Here is a 16,557-nt window from a genome sequence, read left to right as displayed (position 1 = left end):
GAAGTGAGAACTTAGAACACATCTCAGCTCTTCCTCCTCACCAAGAACACGCACTAAACACACACACTAATGGCGGATGCACGAAAGATAGACCCCAAAAGTGGGTTCTGCTCAGTAACAAGAATTTACCACAACCTTCGACCACCAGCTCCATTACCACCACTTTCTCAGCCAATTTCCATCACTGAATACGCCATCTCCCTCCTCCGTGCCACCACTTCCTCCCCCACCTCCACCACCTCTCCTTCCACCCCATTCCTCATCGACTGCTCCACCGGCTGCCAACTGTCCTACTCCCAATTTTTCAGCCAAGTGCACTCTCTCTCTACTTTCCTCCTAACCCAATACCCTTCCCTCTCCCAAAACGACGTCGCCTTCATCCTCTGCCCTCCCTCCCTCCACGTCCCAGTACTCTACTTCTCCCTCCTCTCCCTTGGCCTCACCGTCTCCCCCGCCAACCCTCTCTCCTCGCCCTCCGAGTTGACTCACTTACTCCAACTCAGTAAACCAGCTGTCGTTTTCACCATTTCATCGCTTTACCAGAAGTTCCCGAAAGCCTTGAAGTCCAGTATGATCTTCGTAGACAAGCCGCAGTTCCAATCCGTGCTCTCGAACCACACCTCCACCGAGAAGATCGAAGCGGTAAGTAAGTATAGCGGCCGAGTCATCCACCAAAATGACTCGGCCGCTATACTTTACTCGTCCGGAACAACCGGACGAGTTAAAGGTGTGGAACTGTCCCACCGCACCTTAATAGCCGTGATAGCAGGTTTGTATCACAATAAGCACAAAGCTGACGGTGAAGATGAAAATCCGCCTCATCCGGTGTCGCTGTTCAGTTTGCCGCTGTTCCATGTTTTCGGGTTCTTTATGCTGATAAGGGCTGCGGCCTTGGGGGAGACTCTGGTGCTGCTGGGGAAGTTTGATTTCGAGAATATGCTGGAAGCCATCGAAAGGTATAAGGTGACTTACATGCCGGTGGCGCCGCCGCTGGTGGTGGCGTTTGCTAAGTCGGATATAGTGAATAAGTACGATCTTAGCTCCCTACGCCTACTTGGATGCGGTGGTGCGCCACTGGGAAAGGAGGTCTCTGAGAGCTTCACAGCCCGGTTCCCCAACGTGGAGATTTCCCAGGCACGTTTATTTATTCTTTTCTTTGAGTTGAATTTCTTTCTAGAATATGATTGCACCGGCCAGTTTGGCCCGGTCCGACCAACTGACCAATGAGTTCTAACTCGGCTTGCATGTGCCGTCGAACAAGAGTCCAAGTTCGAGTTCAAAACTAGCAATTTGTTAGTATTTGGATTAGTATTAAGTACGCTCTTAAATAAACATTAAAAACATCAGAAGATTTAAAATTTTTCAATCTGACCCCCGCAAGCTTGGTGGCCGACCGGTGAATGCGACGGGATAATATCATAGTACTCATTACGTTGTCGTCAAAGTAGTGCTGCTAAATGCGAAATAAAGGTGATTTGTCGTGGACTGTTTGGTTGATTAATATGGCTGGATTCCAAGTAATGGTACTACTTTTTCTTTTTAAATTGAAGTTTGGATAATTCGACTCAACACCCCGTTGTTTTAGTAAATTAAACTCTAGGTGAGTTGAGTTCGACTCCGTTCGCCATCAGGAGTCAGGCCATACTTTCGAGACCATAAATTGTTTGAAAAGATCATTACACAATGTGATTCAAACCCACAACCCTTTTATTAAACAAGTGATCTAAACTTATTAATTGAGTCAACTGTCCAACTTGTGTTAGCTAATGACCAATGCGAAACCTGTACTATATGCCTAGGAGGTAGTACCTAGTCCTTTTCTCAACAACGTGCTCAAATTTACCAACTAAAAGTAAAATCTGCATTTAAACATAGTCAAAAATTAATGAAGGTTAAGAAAAGTTTAAGCTAATTAATTAGACATCTTCGTGTATAATCATTGAGTTGGCACCCATGCACAAGTAATTTTTGCCTTCAAAATTAATTAAAAAAAATAATTTTGTTTATTGTAGTCACGGTTAACATTTTCAAGAAAGATATAGTTAGTGAGTCCCATTTTTATGCCGAATCCAGAAAATCAATCACCATTCATAAACACTCACCTTTAGGATGTACCGATCTTGCCCTAGGAGAATACAACTCCTGCCTTTTTGGATATCCATTGGCTTTTGATACTATTCAGGAGTGTGGAAATATACCATTTTCGACACTTAAAAAAACAATTTGCCATAGTTAGTATAGGAATTTTGACAAGACAAGAAAATGAGAACCTCAATGTATCAAAGTGAACTGTAAGGACTGTTTTATAAAATTTGTCGTGCAACTACTAACAACCACCCCTCCCCCCAAAAAAAAAATTTTTACTTAGAACTTCAAACACTAGATTTAACAAATGGGATATAAGGGGATTTATGGAGTATTGAATCTCATCATTTGTCTCATACGTAGTGGTTTTGCCAATAGATTATCAAATCAGCCATGCAGTTTTCTGTAGAACGTTTTGTACCATGCTATTATTTAGATTCTTTTTCTTGAATCTATATCCTTTTACTGCCATGTCTACTTGGTCCAAATATTTACTAGGAGCTATTTGTTCATCTTCTAATACAAACATAAACATGGAGCAGGACAAACTTCTGAGAATTTTTAACTTATACTTTGTGAATAAGGACTAGTATGAATGGTTGGTTGATTGGCTTCATAATCTATTCTGGGGAGCAGAACACTTTATCCCTTATATTGTCAATTGACTTGATTTGTTGAATCTTGAGAATTGATTTGAAAAATGTCAGATAAAAAATTTCTATGCCTTGCATGAATTACAGTGCCTTGCTGATTTTACATCCATATACAGAATTTAGAATCCTGTCTAAGCATTTTATTTGCATCCCATCATGTACACTTGATTCCTTAGTTGTTTTTGCTTCTAAAATTTGTTTCTGCACAGCATGACTAAAATGGATGGAGTGCCTTTTAAAATCTCCTTTATTACATTGATCGAATTTTTTTCTATCAAGACCATATCCTTGGGACCACTTTGTCTGCAGTTCATTGAATTTGGACCATATTAGCTGATCTTCATCCAACAAGAAAAACTTCAGGGGTTTATTTAGTCTGTGTGTGTGTGTGTCTCCATATGTCTTTTTGTTCCAAAATAGCAGTATATTTTATCATGAAGCAAATTTCTGAATAATATCTTGTTTGGTTGATGTTGTTTATAGGGGTATGGTATGACTGAGACTGGGGGAGCGGCTACACGGATGATAGGAACTGAGGAGATAAAGAAACATGGATCCACTGGTCGCCTTGCTGAGCACACAGAAGCCAAGATAGTGGATCCTGATACTAAAGAGGCTTTACCTCCTGGTCAGCGAGGTGAACTATGGCTACGAGGGCCTATTATCATGAAAGGTGAACATGCATGGACTCAATTTTGCAACTTACGTTTGTGCTGGGATACATATCAACAGATTTACTTCCAGATGACATCCTTTGAGCAATTAAAGGCTGCATTCCTAGTCTTTGCTGCAAAATGTGGATGCAGTTTATTTAAAAAAAAAAAATGATGCTTTTAATGTATACCACAATATATTATGTCTTAAGAAAGAACTTTTTTTGACTTTGTCTTAAGAAAGATCTTGCCCACAATTTTGTTTGCCCTGTAGCTGATTTGCTGGTACTGTTTTTGGGAAGATACTGATGCGGTGATATAGAAGGGGACTTATATATGTGATAATTCAAGATTGTTCTAATTTGTGATTCCTTGATTGATGGTAAATCTACAGATGATATTACACTCTCCTTTAAGTCTCCTGGTCTCCAAATGCATTTTCTCAAGCATAGCTGGTTCATATGCCTAAGCTACATCTACTAATAGTTTCATCTTTTAAAACCTTATTTTGTCTATGTGAACCTGTAACTTCATGTAGTTCTGTCCATATTTTGAATTTGTTTATATATCATTAAGTCAACAAAGGAGTTGGAAATGTTTGGCTCTGGATCATACATATATGTGTGTTGCATGTATAATTCTTTAGTAACAAGTGCTTGTACCTAACTTCAAATTCTTAGGGGCTAATGGTGCATTCTAACTTATTTTATGGTATTAATTGTTGCCTACTTTTGTTTGGTGGTTGTATTTGTGTTTGCCGTGAGTATGCTGCTACACAGGATCCACGTTGTTTGTGGTGAAATTATTTTCTTATCTTTTCAATCAGTAATACAGCAGAAAAAAGATGGCCTCAATGGCAGAAACCAAAGGCTCCTGAGTTTTATGTATCATGTGCATGCATTTCCTTGAGAAGTTGATCATATAACTTTGCCATTCTTTTGTGACTGTGATTTTGAGATGGAGAATGTGGGGTTATTTGCAGGTTATGTCGGAGATAGTCAAGCGACAGCTGAAACCTGGGACTCAGAGGGCTGGCTGAAGACTGGTGATCTCTGTTATTTTGACTCTGATGGTTTCCTCTACATTGTTGACAGGCTAAAGGAACTCATCAAGTATAAAGCATATCAGGTGCATAGCTCAACCCTCACTTTATTCTTTTGTGAAAGATTTTAGGTGCAGGTGCCATACACAGCTTTCAAATTTCACTAGCTGATGAGGATTTGAAAAATTGCAGGTCCCACCAGCTGAATTGGAACATTTGCTTCAATCAATTCCTGAAGTAGCTGATGCAGCAGTGATCCCGTATGTATCTCATAGCTTAATTTCTAGCTCGTGCTGTAGTTCAGATGTTAGTTGAACAGTTAATCTACTTTATACTACAAATTAAGAACTGACGGAGATTTATTAGCATTAGCTTGCAGTTGCATGAATTGAAATCAAATGCCGAACTTATAATAACGTAAAAGTACAGTTTGTCACCAAGAAAATGGGGAATTACTTCTACTCTCCATCTATTCAAACAGAACTGAATTTAAATTTCCTACTTCCGTTGATATGAAATAGTAGATTATCTAGAGGTGAGGCTCTATCCGGTTTTTTCAGGTTATTTCCTTCGTTCTGCAAAAAACAATCTTCAAGCATGAAGAATCTTGGCTTCTGGCCTTCTGATTGAAACCTTTGAATCGTTTGTTTCATCTATGACATGGTTTAATAGCGAAAGACAATTATAGTGCATACACAGGATTGGCTCCTTGTGCATTATTAATTCAAATATTTAGATGGTTAAACAAAATCTTTTGTCTTGAGTTATAATTCAGCTACTGGTGTTCTTAATTCTGACGCCATTATACATAATCAATCATAACATTACATGGCAAAAAAAAAAAACCTTCTGAGTTTTTGTTGAGCAATTGGTGTATATATGAACTCGTAATTCTGATGCCTAATATCATCCGATTGCAGGTATCCTGATGAAGAAGCAGGTCAGATTCCTATGGCCTTCATTGTTAGGAAACCTGGAAGCCATGTTACTGAGACTCAAATTATGGATATTGTTGCAAAACAGGTACTTTCACTTTTAGAAATAGAAGATACAAAAGCTTTACAATTTCCTTCTGAAACATATATGCTTTTGACATTCACTCTGCATCCAAATATGGCCTGTGATATTTTTACGGTTCAGCTGAGAGTATGTTCTTCCTTCCGTTCGTCGTACTTCGGCTTCTATAGAATCTAAAAGATCAACTTATTGATTACCACTTAACTAGTAAATAGACTGTCTAAGATTAGAGGATATGAGCTCTAATTCAAAGAGGAAAATGGCTGTCACTTCTGGTAATATAGTGATCCTACTTTTCACTGAATGCAAGCTCTTAACTTCTGTGCCTTTCATTTTCTTGTTTTTCTCTCATCAAAGGTTGCACCATACAAGAAAATACGAAGAGTTGCATTTATCAGCTCGATTCCAAAATCTCCAGCAGGAAAAATCCTGAGAAGGGAACTGGTTAATCATGCAATTTCTGCTGCTTCATCTAAATTATGATGAAAGGCTCCCGTCCTTAAATTCTGGAAGCGTGAATGGTTATAAGTATTTGAGTGGAGGAGACATGCGGCGGATCAGCGCCTTTAAGAAACTATCAGCGTTCAGATTGTAGGTTCGTTTTGCTGCTTGAATATGTGTCATTGTACCAGCATTATTCGTCCTCAATCCTCATTTCTAATAAAAGTTTTGAAGTTTAGACCCCTAACCCCATTTTAACCACTTTAATTTAAAGGATTCTAGTAGCATGTACTGGAAAGTTATGGGCATCCTAAAACTCTGTCAATCCTTAATTTGTATTTCTTTGAGTTTTATAGATTAGCAAAAAGCATCTGTAAATCAAGGGGAGAAATTCTTAAAATAAAGAAATAAGAAGATAGAATAACGATATAAGTGGAAAAATTAGTAATTAAGAGTTGTATGTAATTTTCAAAATTATAACTTTTTTAACATTCCTATATTCCTTATTTAAAATGCCAGAAAAGCAAAAGGAGTTGTGAATAGTTTGGAACAACCCTTGTCAAGTTCTTACTGCTAGGATGGTTATAGTCCCTCAGTTCATTTACTAAATTTGTTACTCTTATTGCAACAAAAAAAAAAAAATTGCTAAGAACAATAAAGAAGGAAAATAAAAAATTAAATTCTTTCGCATGTAGGTTTAAAATGCTCTCATGAATTAGGGGTGTGCAATTTGACCGGGTGATCCAAAAAATCCAATGATCTGATCTGGATTCGATCCGAATTAGCAGATATCTGATCCGGCGAATCAGGATACGGGGCACAAACGGTTGCACCACGGTTGCAGGTGCAACCGTTTGTGAAGGTTGTCCTCATTTTGCACTGCGCGTAACATTGGTTAAATACGATGTAACTTATTTTTCACAGGATGTATTTTCAGAACAGATAGTGGTGGGCCCCACATTTGACGCGGAAATCGAGTTACATGGTGTAATCTCAGCCGCACAAAATTTTGAGGGCAAATCTTGGCCCTTAACCGTGTAGGGACGGTCATACTGATGACCGTCCCTGCCCCAAATCCGACGAATCATATACTGATTGGGTCACATCCAGATCAAGGAGTTATGCAGGTCGGATTCAGATATCCGAACGGATATCATTTTTTTGTCATTCGTAGATATCCGATCCAATACGCATGGTATTTTTTTTTAAATCTTTTATACATTAAATTCACTAATTTATAATAGTTTTAGGGAAAATGACCTATTTCATCCCTCACATTTCACAAAAATATTCTTTTCGTCCCTTACTTTTAAAATGAAGCAATTTCGTCCCTGACATTTAAAAATTAAAGCTATTACATCCTTGAATCCAATTTTCAATCTGAATCAAACCACCTATCAACCCGATTACAAATTTTGAAGGTATACTTGGTAGATCACTTGGTTAACTCAACTTGAATATAACTCAACTTGAATTCCTACATTGTCATTGTATACACTGATGGTTTTATGTACTTACCATATCATTTCAATTTAAATTTAAACACCAAATTTTGTATTTATGATACACATCTAGACTCGCAAGCGAATATACTAACGATGCATGAAAAGATTTACCCAAAAGAAAAATCCGACTATTCCAAGACAAATAATGGCCTTTATGTTATAATGTTTATTTTTTTGGTTTGATAAATGTCATGTGAATATGATGAAATTGACCGAGTGACCTATCAATTCTATCTCCGAAATTTATTACGGGGTTATTGGATGGTTTGATTCAAATTGAAAATTAGGTTCAGGGATGTAATAGCTTTAATTTTTAAATGTCAGGGATGAAATTGCTTCATTTTAAAAGTGAGGGACGAAAAGAATATTTTTGTGAAATGTGAGGGATGAAACAGGTCATTTTCCCATAGTTTTATCTCTTGTTTCTTAATTTTATTTTTAGGGATAATTTCAGAAACCTCCCCTGAAGTTTCTGACAATTGCAGAGACTTCCCGGTCTTCCCCTCAAGTTTATTAAATTACGCTTACCTCCCTTGCTTTTACTGTTTATAGGTCCAAAAGGCTTTTTTTTTTCTCTCAAAAATCTTAAACTACCCTTTTTGAACAAAAAATATAAATATTACTTTGCCAATTATTTTCTTCTATATTTCAACCAAACCCACTATATTGACAAACTAGCCTAGCAAATAGTTTAATTCTAAATTCTAAACCCAAGCAAATCCATTATCATAGGCATGGATGAGATTAATCAAGTTTAAAGGAAGGAATGCATCCTTATGACTCTTCAAGAAATTTATTTTGCCAAAAAAATTAAAATTTTATTTACAACTAATCACACCCCAAACTTTAAACCCAATGCCCACATCTTCTCGAAACAAAATAATCTAACCTACCATCAAATCTCCAAATATGTTAATGTCTTAAATACATAGAAGAAACTCCATCTCCATAACGAAACCATAACCAACAATTGTTAAGTATAAAACAAATATAAATGTACTTATTAACATTTTAAAAAGTTTTTTGAATGGATGATAGATAAATTAGCAAATTTATCAATTTCAATTCCTCTTCCTTTTTTTTGTTCCATTATTATTGTGCGTCTCTTCATCACCTTTTAGTTTGACCACGAAATTGAATTTTACTTCAACCATCAAATCTAATTTCTCAACTAAACTTGTGATTTGGCAATTCTAAAGAGAAGAAAGGAGGAATAGGAATATATGATAGATTTGAGGGATCGCTTGTGGTGTGATTGGTTGCAATTATAGACAATGGTTGGTAATAATTTGAGAGCGAGTTATAAAATGAAGGGGTTGATGATGAGAACGAAGTAACAATAAATGAGAAAGAATCGTTGTTAATTGTAACTTGTAAATAGGATAAGCGAAGAGGTTAGATTTCTTTTTCTTTTTCTTTTTAATCTCATTTCATTATACCGTGAATTATTTATTATAGTTATTTTATTGTGATAAGGGAGGTTAGTGTAATTTGTAAAACTTAACGGGAGTCGAGTGAAATTATTATAAACCTCAGGGGAGGTTTGTGAACTTGTCCCTTATTTTTATGACAATAACAACCCAACATCCAGAATATTCTGTATATCAGAATCTATTGGGCCATGTTTAATAAAGTATTAGGCATATGGTATCCAAAATGAAGATTCCTTTAGATACATGAAACTTTACCAACTACTATTAGAATAGATGAGAACCAACCGTAGCTTACGTAAAGGTTATTATCCTTATTATCGATTTTATTCTTTTCCTTTTTTGAAGAATTAAAAGTTGATACCTTGCATCTTAATTGGTTCTCCATAAAGGGAACATTACCTCTTTTTCTTTTTTTCACCTCTACGCATATTAACCTGATTAAAAAAAGAAACATAAAAATTCTGACTCATTATGGTACGTAAAGCTCGTATAACAAGTTGGTAGATTCAGGGAAGCGTGAATAAAAGTGTTTGCAAATCATCTCCATTTTCATAGGATTTAATCAATTAAATTCATTTGATGACAACAATTGGTCGAGCTCACTCGCATTATCACTTTTTGTTGGTAAGAAAAAGATTTGGGTGGGTTCGATTCTTATCATCACCACGAATCAAGGTGCTTCCGCGTATAAGATTTTTACGGATCTGCCTGCCAACACAGGTCTCCACTGCAGAATTCGAATACATCACTTTTCGTTTGGAAGGTAGCTTGTTTTTACCAATTGAGTTAACTTGTTCTAGCCACTAGCATTGGTCTATTTGGATTAGCTATTTTTTAGGGTGTTTTTAAAATATTTTATTATAACAATGTAGGTGAAAAACTTTTGTTATATATGTTTTTAATGGTGTTTTTGAAAATATATTTTAGAGTATTTTTAAAAATTAAAATTTTAATGAGATATTTTTAAAAATTTTTGAAATCTTACAACCACCCACGACTATTCCACCCCTCCCCTCGCCTCCTCCCTCCTCTCCACACTCTCCCGCCACCCCCCTCTTCGCCCCTTCCCTCTTTGGTCGCGGGTCACAACCAGAAAACGGTCGCCGCCTACAACCAAATTTGGTTGTGAGTCTCGACCAAAAACTGGTCGCCATGGCCAGTGACCAGAGAGGGGGAGGAGGGCAGCAGAAGAGATGTGGGGAGGGGAGGGGAGGATGAGGAAGAAGGAGGAGGCGGAGAAGAAAGAAGGAGGGGGAGGAGAGAGGGGGAAGGGGCGGCGTGTTTTTGGTGGTTGGTGTAACTTTTTTTTAGTATATTTGGAGTTGTTTTTTTTTATGTATTGTATGGATGTGATATTTTAAAGTTGTTTTATTTGTATATTACTGTAACATTATATATGAAAAACTGGTTTTTCAAATATTGAATAATCCAAAAGCATAGCTGGACGAATCCGTCCAGTTACACATAAATGAAAAGCTTCCGTTACAACTTTTTTAGCACATACAGTTGCTCTTCTGGCAGCTTAAGAATGCCTGCATGTCAAACAAATGTACTACTAAAAAATTAAGACTGAGATCATCATATGAGCTAACAATTTTGGACATTCTAATGTCTTCACGAGATATTCATGACTTCAAATTGAGAAACGACAAACAATATCTCCGTAGTTAAGTATGGTAATATGGTTTATGGGTAAATTCTTAAGTGGTGAAAAGTAAGATTTCTATAGTTCCAAGAACCAATAAGAGGTGAGCACTAAGTGTACCAAAAAGCAAATCTAGTTTATCTGTATAAACCCTATGAGAAGTCTATGTGATTGCCGAGTGATAAAGAGAGACAACATGGATTGCAAGGAGGCATTGGCAGTGTGCAGTGATAAGAACATTAGCATAGGAATAACAATTTGGGACCTAGAAAATGGTGATCGTCTTCTCCACATACCAACTTGTTCTTCACCTCCTCATGGCCTCATTTCTTTGAGAAACCAATATCTTGTGGCTTCTCAGGTTCAAAGAACTGGCTCGGTTAGTGGTGGGGTCATTTTCAGTTGGCCCTTAAGTAAGGTACTATTTCGTAAATTTATTTTCTTATTCAAGTTATTTAAATTCTTAATTCGTGTAATGCCCTTTTTTTTTCCCCTTCTTCTTGGTATTTAGTTGTTGATATTGACACGAATGTTTTTCATTTGTCCCTCTTGAATCAGCATCAAGCCACTTTAAGGAGCTATCTACTGGAATCCACTGGACCCCTATCGTGCACAAGGGATGGAACATATCTGGCTTGTGGAGCTACTTCTGGAAATATATACGTTTGGGAGGTCGACCAGATACTCTTTTTTTATAGTGCCTCATTTCCCCGACCCTTTCCTTTCACAATATCACATTATTCTGCAGCAAAGTTACCGACATTTCTGCAAAGATCCATATGACCCAAATTTATTTATTTATTTATTTTAACTACAAAAGAAATTTGTTACTTCTCCTTTTTTCCCCTTAGAGAAACATTGACTATTGTTCGTGTTGTTTATTTCAAATCCTGTTGAAGCACTAAGATCCTAAAGTACCCCTGAATTTATGGTGATTATGTAGGTTACTTCTGGGAGGCTACTGAAGAACTGGTCAGCACATCACACCTCAATATGCTGTATGGTTCTTTCTAGCGATGATTCCTTTCTTATCTCTGGTTCAGCGGATGGAAGTATTGCTGTTTGGTCCATGATTGGGTAAGCCTGTATACCCTCTCGTTAGAAGTTTTTAAAGTTTTCCAAAATACATATAATATTGTTTGAGGCTTTCAGGGCTGCACTACATAGTCCTGGAATAATTTTTATATGCATTAGTTGAACTTGTACTATTGTACAAAGGCTAGTGTGTAGATGCAGCCCACAAGTTTAAATCTTGTGTTCTAACATTGTACACCTTAAACCCTCCTACGTGCAACTGGATGCTACTTTTGTACACAGTTGCAAGTGACATAGAACTGTTCCACAACTTTAATTTAACGTTACAATGATTTGGCCTCGAATCTTTATCCTAGGTCTTAAATGTTAGTGTCATTAGACGAGTTAATTGAAATTCTGTCTTAACTTTTGATTGTATGTACTAACTACTTTTGCAGTTTGCTGGATGAGGGCTATCCAAACAAAATAGTCATGGAATAAATCTTCTGTTATATGCATTAGTTGAACTTGTACAAAAGAGTAAGACTAGCGTCTAGATGCAGTGCCCACAAGTTTATATCTTGTGTTCAAATATTGTACGCCTGAAACCCTCCTATCTTCACTTGATTGTTACTTTTGTGCACAGTTGCAAGTGTATATAGAAGTGCAAGTTAATTCTAGAATGTTTTGGCCTTGAATCGTTATCTTAGGCCCTAGGATGTTAATGTCATTAGACGAATTAATTGAAATTCTGTCATAACTTTTGATTAGAGCAGATTATCTGGGTAGTCACTAGACTTTTTGAATAATCAAGATTTGACCACTTAACTATTAGTAATATGTTTTTATCCACTGAATTATCAAATATGTAAATTTTGGGCCATTCCATCTGATTCTGCTGTTAACTCTGTTAGATCTAAGGGTCCATATGATTTACATGACATACTATTAATAGTTATATCTGACAGAGTTAACGGTTGAATCAGACGGAATGGTCCAAAATGTATAATTTTGATAGTTCAGTAGGTAAAAACATATTATTAATAGTTGAGTGGTTAAAATTTGATTATTCGAAAAGTTAAGTAACTACCCAAATAATTTGCTCCTTTTGATTATATTTACCAACTACTTTTGCAGTTTGCTGGCTGAGGGCAATTGTGATTGCTTAACCTCAATCGTGAGTATGTCCAAAGACCACACGGGAGCTATAACTGGCCTATTGCCTGCATCCACCAACTCCAGTTCTAATTTTATCTCAAGCTCCGTCGATGGAACCTGCAAGGTTACTATACTATACTTTTTTTTTTTTTTTTTTTTTTTTTGTATTTGTTGTTTGACATCTCTCTTTTGCACAAGTGAATTGTCACTCTTGATTATGATGTGTTTGAATGCAATTATTTTCTTTACCATATGGTCATGAATTTTATATATGACCAAAAAAAAAGCATAAAAAAAACTATTTATACGCATTTATGTACACCTTCAATTTGATGAGTTACATTCTTGAGTGTACAAAGATGAATTGAGCTAGCACCATCATTGATAGCTAGTTTATCTTCTATGGTACATATTTTAGAAAGTATCAATTCCTGCTAAGGGGCAGTTTTCCTGTTGCATTTTAGGTGTGGAATATGTTGTCAGGGAATCTTATAAAAACGAAAGCTTTTCCATTGCCAATAACTGCAATTGTTCTTGATCTTCTTGAAGAAATTTTGTTCTGTGGAAGTGAAAATGGGGCAATTTTCTTGAACAAATTTGATGCTGGACTTCTAAATGATCCTTTTTCCAATCCATGTGGTGAACAAATTGTGCTAAATGGACACCAGTAAGCATGCAGTTATTTTTGTTCCCTTGTAATCCTTTATATAACTCTTTTTTTTAGTTACTCTCGTAAGCCTTAGTGTTCGCATTTTCTGCAGAAAATCAATAACTGCATTGACATCTTGCAAAGCGGGTCTGGTTTCTGCTTCTGATGACTGTACTGTTTGCCTCTGGGACACCGTCAATTATACCATTATTAGAAGATTCAACCACTTTAAAGGTCATTGCACCAATTTCCAAATTGCTTTCATCTATAGTTGGAAAACTGAAATTGCAACAAATTAATTATGAACTTAATTAAAAGCTTTCAAGATTTGGAACTCACGTTTGCCTCACTTATTCTGTTTCTGCAAAAAATTAGCTAGAGAAAATTGCAACAAATATGTATTCACCTTCCCCTTTTGTATCTTTTATGATGCTCGTGATCCTTCATTTCTGTACAACTCAATTTTTTTTCCCTCAGGTATTGTTTTACATATGAATATGTTTTCAGGGCCAATATCTAATTTGGTGGCAATCAGTAAGTCATCTTTAATACCTAAGAACAACCAGAGAACCTCTCAATTCCGTGTTTGTGTGCTTGACAAGAATTCTCAGCCTACCAACTTTGCCAAGGAAACAGTTAAACTTCTGCCTTCAAGCACTGCCCAAGAAGAAGCCGATGCCATGTTAGGCTGCAGAAGCACGAATTTGCTTGAGAAGCACATACTTGATTTAGAGGTCTCTCTCCATCTCTTCAAACATCTTAGAGAATTCTATATTGTTTCTCAAATTAATGGTAAAGAAGTAATAAGTCCATTTGGTTGTCTGGTTTTAGAATTTAAAGTGTTTTTTAAAAAACACAAACACACACAGAGCTGCAGCAACCCCACTAAAGCTTGTCCCTAGCGTGAATCTGTGTCGAAATTCTTTTTATTAACATCAAGGGATATCTTGCAGTTTTTAGTTTGGCCAAAGTTGGAGGAAGGATTTGTAATTTTGCATGGTAAAAAAGCTAGTGAAGGTAAATGAAGATTTTTTGTGTCTGTCGTAACTGCGCAGAGAGGGAGGACGCTTGATGCTCTACAAATGAAAATAGAAACAAATAGAGAGAATCAGATGTGGGCTATAAAGATGACAAAGCACACAATGGAGATGAACCAATGTCTTCAATCTGCTTATTTGGATTTGCTGCATGATCGATTACTGCAGCCTCATGATTCAAGACTGAAGATGGAAAAGTAAAAGTTAGGTTGAAGATGATCAATTTTGAGGTGTCAACTGATAGTTCTCACGTGTATTGTCTAATTTCCATGATTTGGATTGGCTGTCCATTTAGGTGAGAACTAATGCTTTACTATAAAAGCAAAGCCTGACATTACGTTTTGGAGTTGGCTCTCTGTAGCTTTTGCGTGATGAGAAAAGATACTTCTTGTTTGAATCAAGGGATAGTTTCTCTTGTGAATAATTTCATTATTGAATCTTGAACTTTCATTTTTTCAACAGGTAAAATTTCATTTATACAAGGTGGATTTCTGTTTCAAGACTTCTTGAATTTTCGTGGGTAGTTTTTATCTAATGGAGGGATACTGAGGTGTCTCTATATAATTGCATTTAATGCGAGTTTGGTCAAATCTTGCTAACAATACAACGCCCCCTTCAGAAATTTGTAGTGAGCACAAGAAGATTCACCGACTCCCGATCCTTTCTACGTCAAATGCCCCACGAATTGAATGAGACTATGAGAGTAGATATACATCGGGCATCCATGGATGATGGAACAGTCTTTTTTTTTTTTTTTGACATTTCTTCCATAAATTAGGGGATGTGTGATGAACAACTAAAGATCAAGTTCGAGTGATCCGGCCAATTCTTAACCGTTCATTTGAAATTTTATTAAATATCAAATGAATGGTTGAGATCCAGTTGGACCGCTCTAAGTCGATCTTCAGCCATCCACGGCACGAGTTCTCTTCCCATGCAGAGAAATCCATACAAACTCCAAAGAATTTGTTTGGATAGTAATTTTTTGTCAAAAAAAATTTTTACTTGCATTGCAAATATATTTTTTATCATTTTAATTATCTTTCTATTTCACATATATCACGTTATAAAAAATATTATAATAATTATTCTAAATAATCTCCTGTCCAAATACGATATCCATTTTAAAGACTTATGCGACCGACAGCAGTTATAGGTAGGCTGTCACGGCAACATATGATTGACTTTTTTGTACCATGGCGGTGTTGTGGTCCAACGTTGTAAATGAGAGGAATATGTCACAAGCGGGTAGAATCAAGTTTTTTTTTTTTTTTTTTTTTGGACTAGGGTGGAATCGAGTTTAAAATACTAGAAAGTTTCTAGTATTTTGCTCCATTAGTTACAAAACTTCTTGGCTCCAATAGGGAGGTTTACGAAGAGGAAATCTAGTCATGTGACTTATTGGATTGCTCAAAGGTAATATGGTTACTGATTTATGAAGCAATTAAGTATTTTATTAGAGTGCCTTCATGGATGATTGGATGGGATTGTAGACTCCTAGCTGTTGCTTATTTGGTATGGTTTCTAGTTTTGCAGCTTCTTGATGGGCCCTTTGTTCGTGTCTTCTTTCACTCCTTAGGGACTAGTATTCACTGCCCTTGCTGGACTAAAAGAGGAGCTGTGTTTTGGGAAGGTTATGATCTATAGCACTACAAACTTCTCAGTGGCAGCATCATATGCTTCCTAGGCCATGTTGTGTGTAATTTTTTAGCATGCATACTTTCTCTGCACTTTTGTTAAGACCATATCTCTACCAAGAAATTTTAATCATATTAGCATTTCTTTATAGCATCCTCTAATCACTTTTTCTGTTTGTTCTTATTTCTTGCAAACTTTTGTGTTTAAATCTAATTTTTGTGAACTTTTTTTTATGCCCAAGTTAAAGGAGTATTTAGCTCATATGCACTACAGCTGAAATCAAGTACTTGAGCTGTAATGCATTTCTGAATTATGACAAGTAGTTGGAATTGCATAAATAAATTGTAAAGCATTTAACTTCTGCATTCATATGCTTCCTTTGCCCGCTGCAGGTACCATGCCATTACCAGTGCTTACTACAGAGGAGCTGTTGGTGCTTTACTCGTGTAGGAAGGCAGTCGAGGCCATTGATGAAGGTGCTCCTTCATCTGTTCCTCCTAAAGGAGAGACGATCAATATCAAAGATGAGGGATCTTCTTGGAAGAGATTGGATGCTGTTCAAGCTAGAGCTTGCATGGAAATCTTCA

General features: G+C 36.5%; 2 protein-coding genes across 2 annotated transcripts; both read left to right on the top strand.

The window, feature by feature from the left end:
• LOC113767784 (4-coumarate--CoA ligase-like 9) lies at positions 1-6,138 on the top strand. The gene is made up of 6 exons (XM_027311976.1): positions 1-1,134; positions 3,222-3,411; positions 4,374-4,519; positions 4,626-4,693; positions 5,354-5,456; positions 5,808-6,138. Exons 1-6 carry the CDS (start codon positions 70-72, stop codon positions 5,931-5,933), a joined length of 1,698 nt encoding a protein of 565 aa, XP_027167777.1. The 5' UTR covers positions 1-69; the 3' UTR covers positions 5,934-6,138.
• Positions 6,139-10,670: 4,532 nt separating this feature from the next.
• LOC113768995 (protein ROOT INITIATION DEFECTIVE 3-like) lies at positions 10,671-14,674 on the top strand. The gene is made up of 8 exons (XM_027313488.1): positions 10,671-10,892; positions 11,033-11,146; positions 11,418-11,551; positions 12,626-12,770; positions 13,111-13,313; positions 13,408-13,529; positions 13,803-14,029; positions 14,351-14,674. The coding sequence occupies exons 1-8, from the start codon at positions 10,671-10,673 to the stop codon at positions 14,531-14,533; spliced, it is 1,350 nt and encodes a 449-aa protein (XP_027169289.1). The 3' UTR covers positions 14,534-14,674.
• Positions 14,675-16,557: the final 1,883 nt, after the last annotated feature.

The sequence above is a fragment of the Coffea eugenioides genome, chromosome 4 (genome assembly GCF_003713205.1).
Source record: "Coffea eugenioides isolate CCC68of chromosome 4, Ceug_1.0, whole genome shotgun sequence".
Lineage (NCBI taxonomy): Eukaryota > Viridiplantae > Streptophyta > Magnoliopsida > Gentianales > Rubiaceae > Coffea > Coffea eugenioides.
The sequence above is the reverse complement of the archived record's forward strand: the minus strand, read 5'-3'. Positions and strand labels throughout refer to the sequence as shown.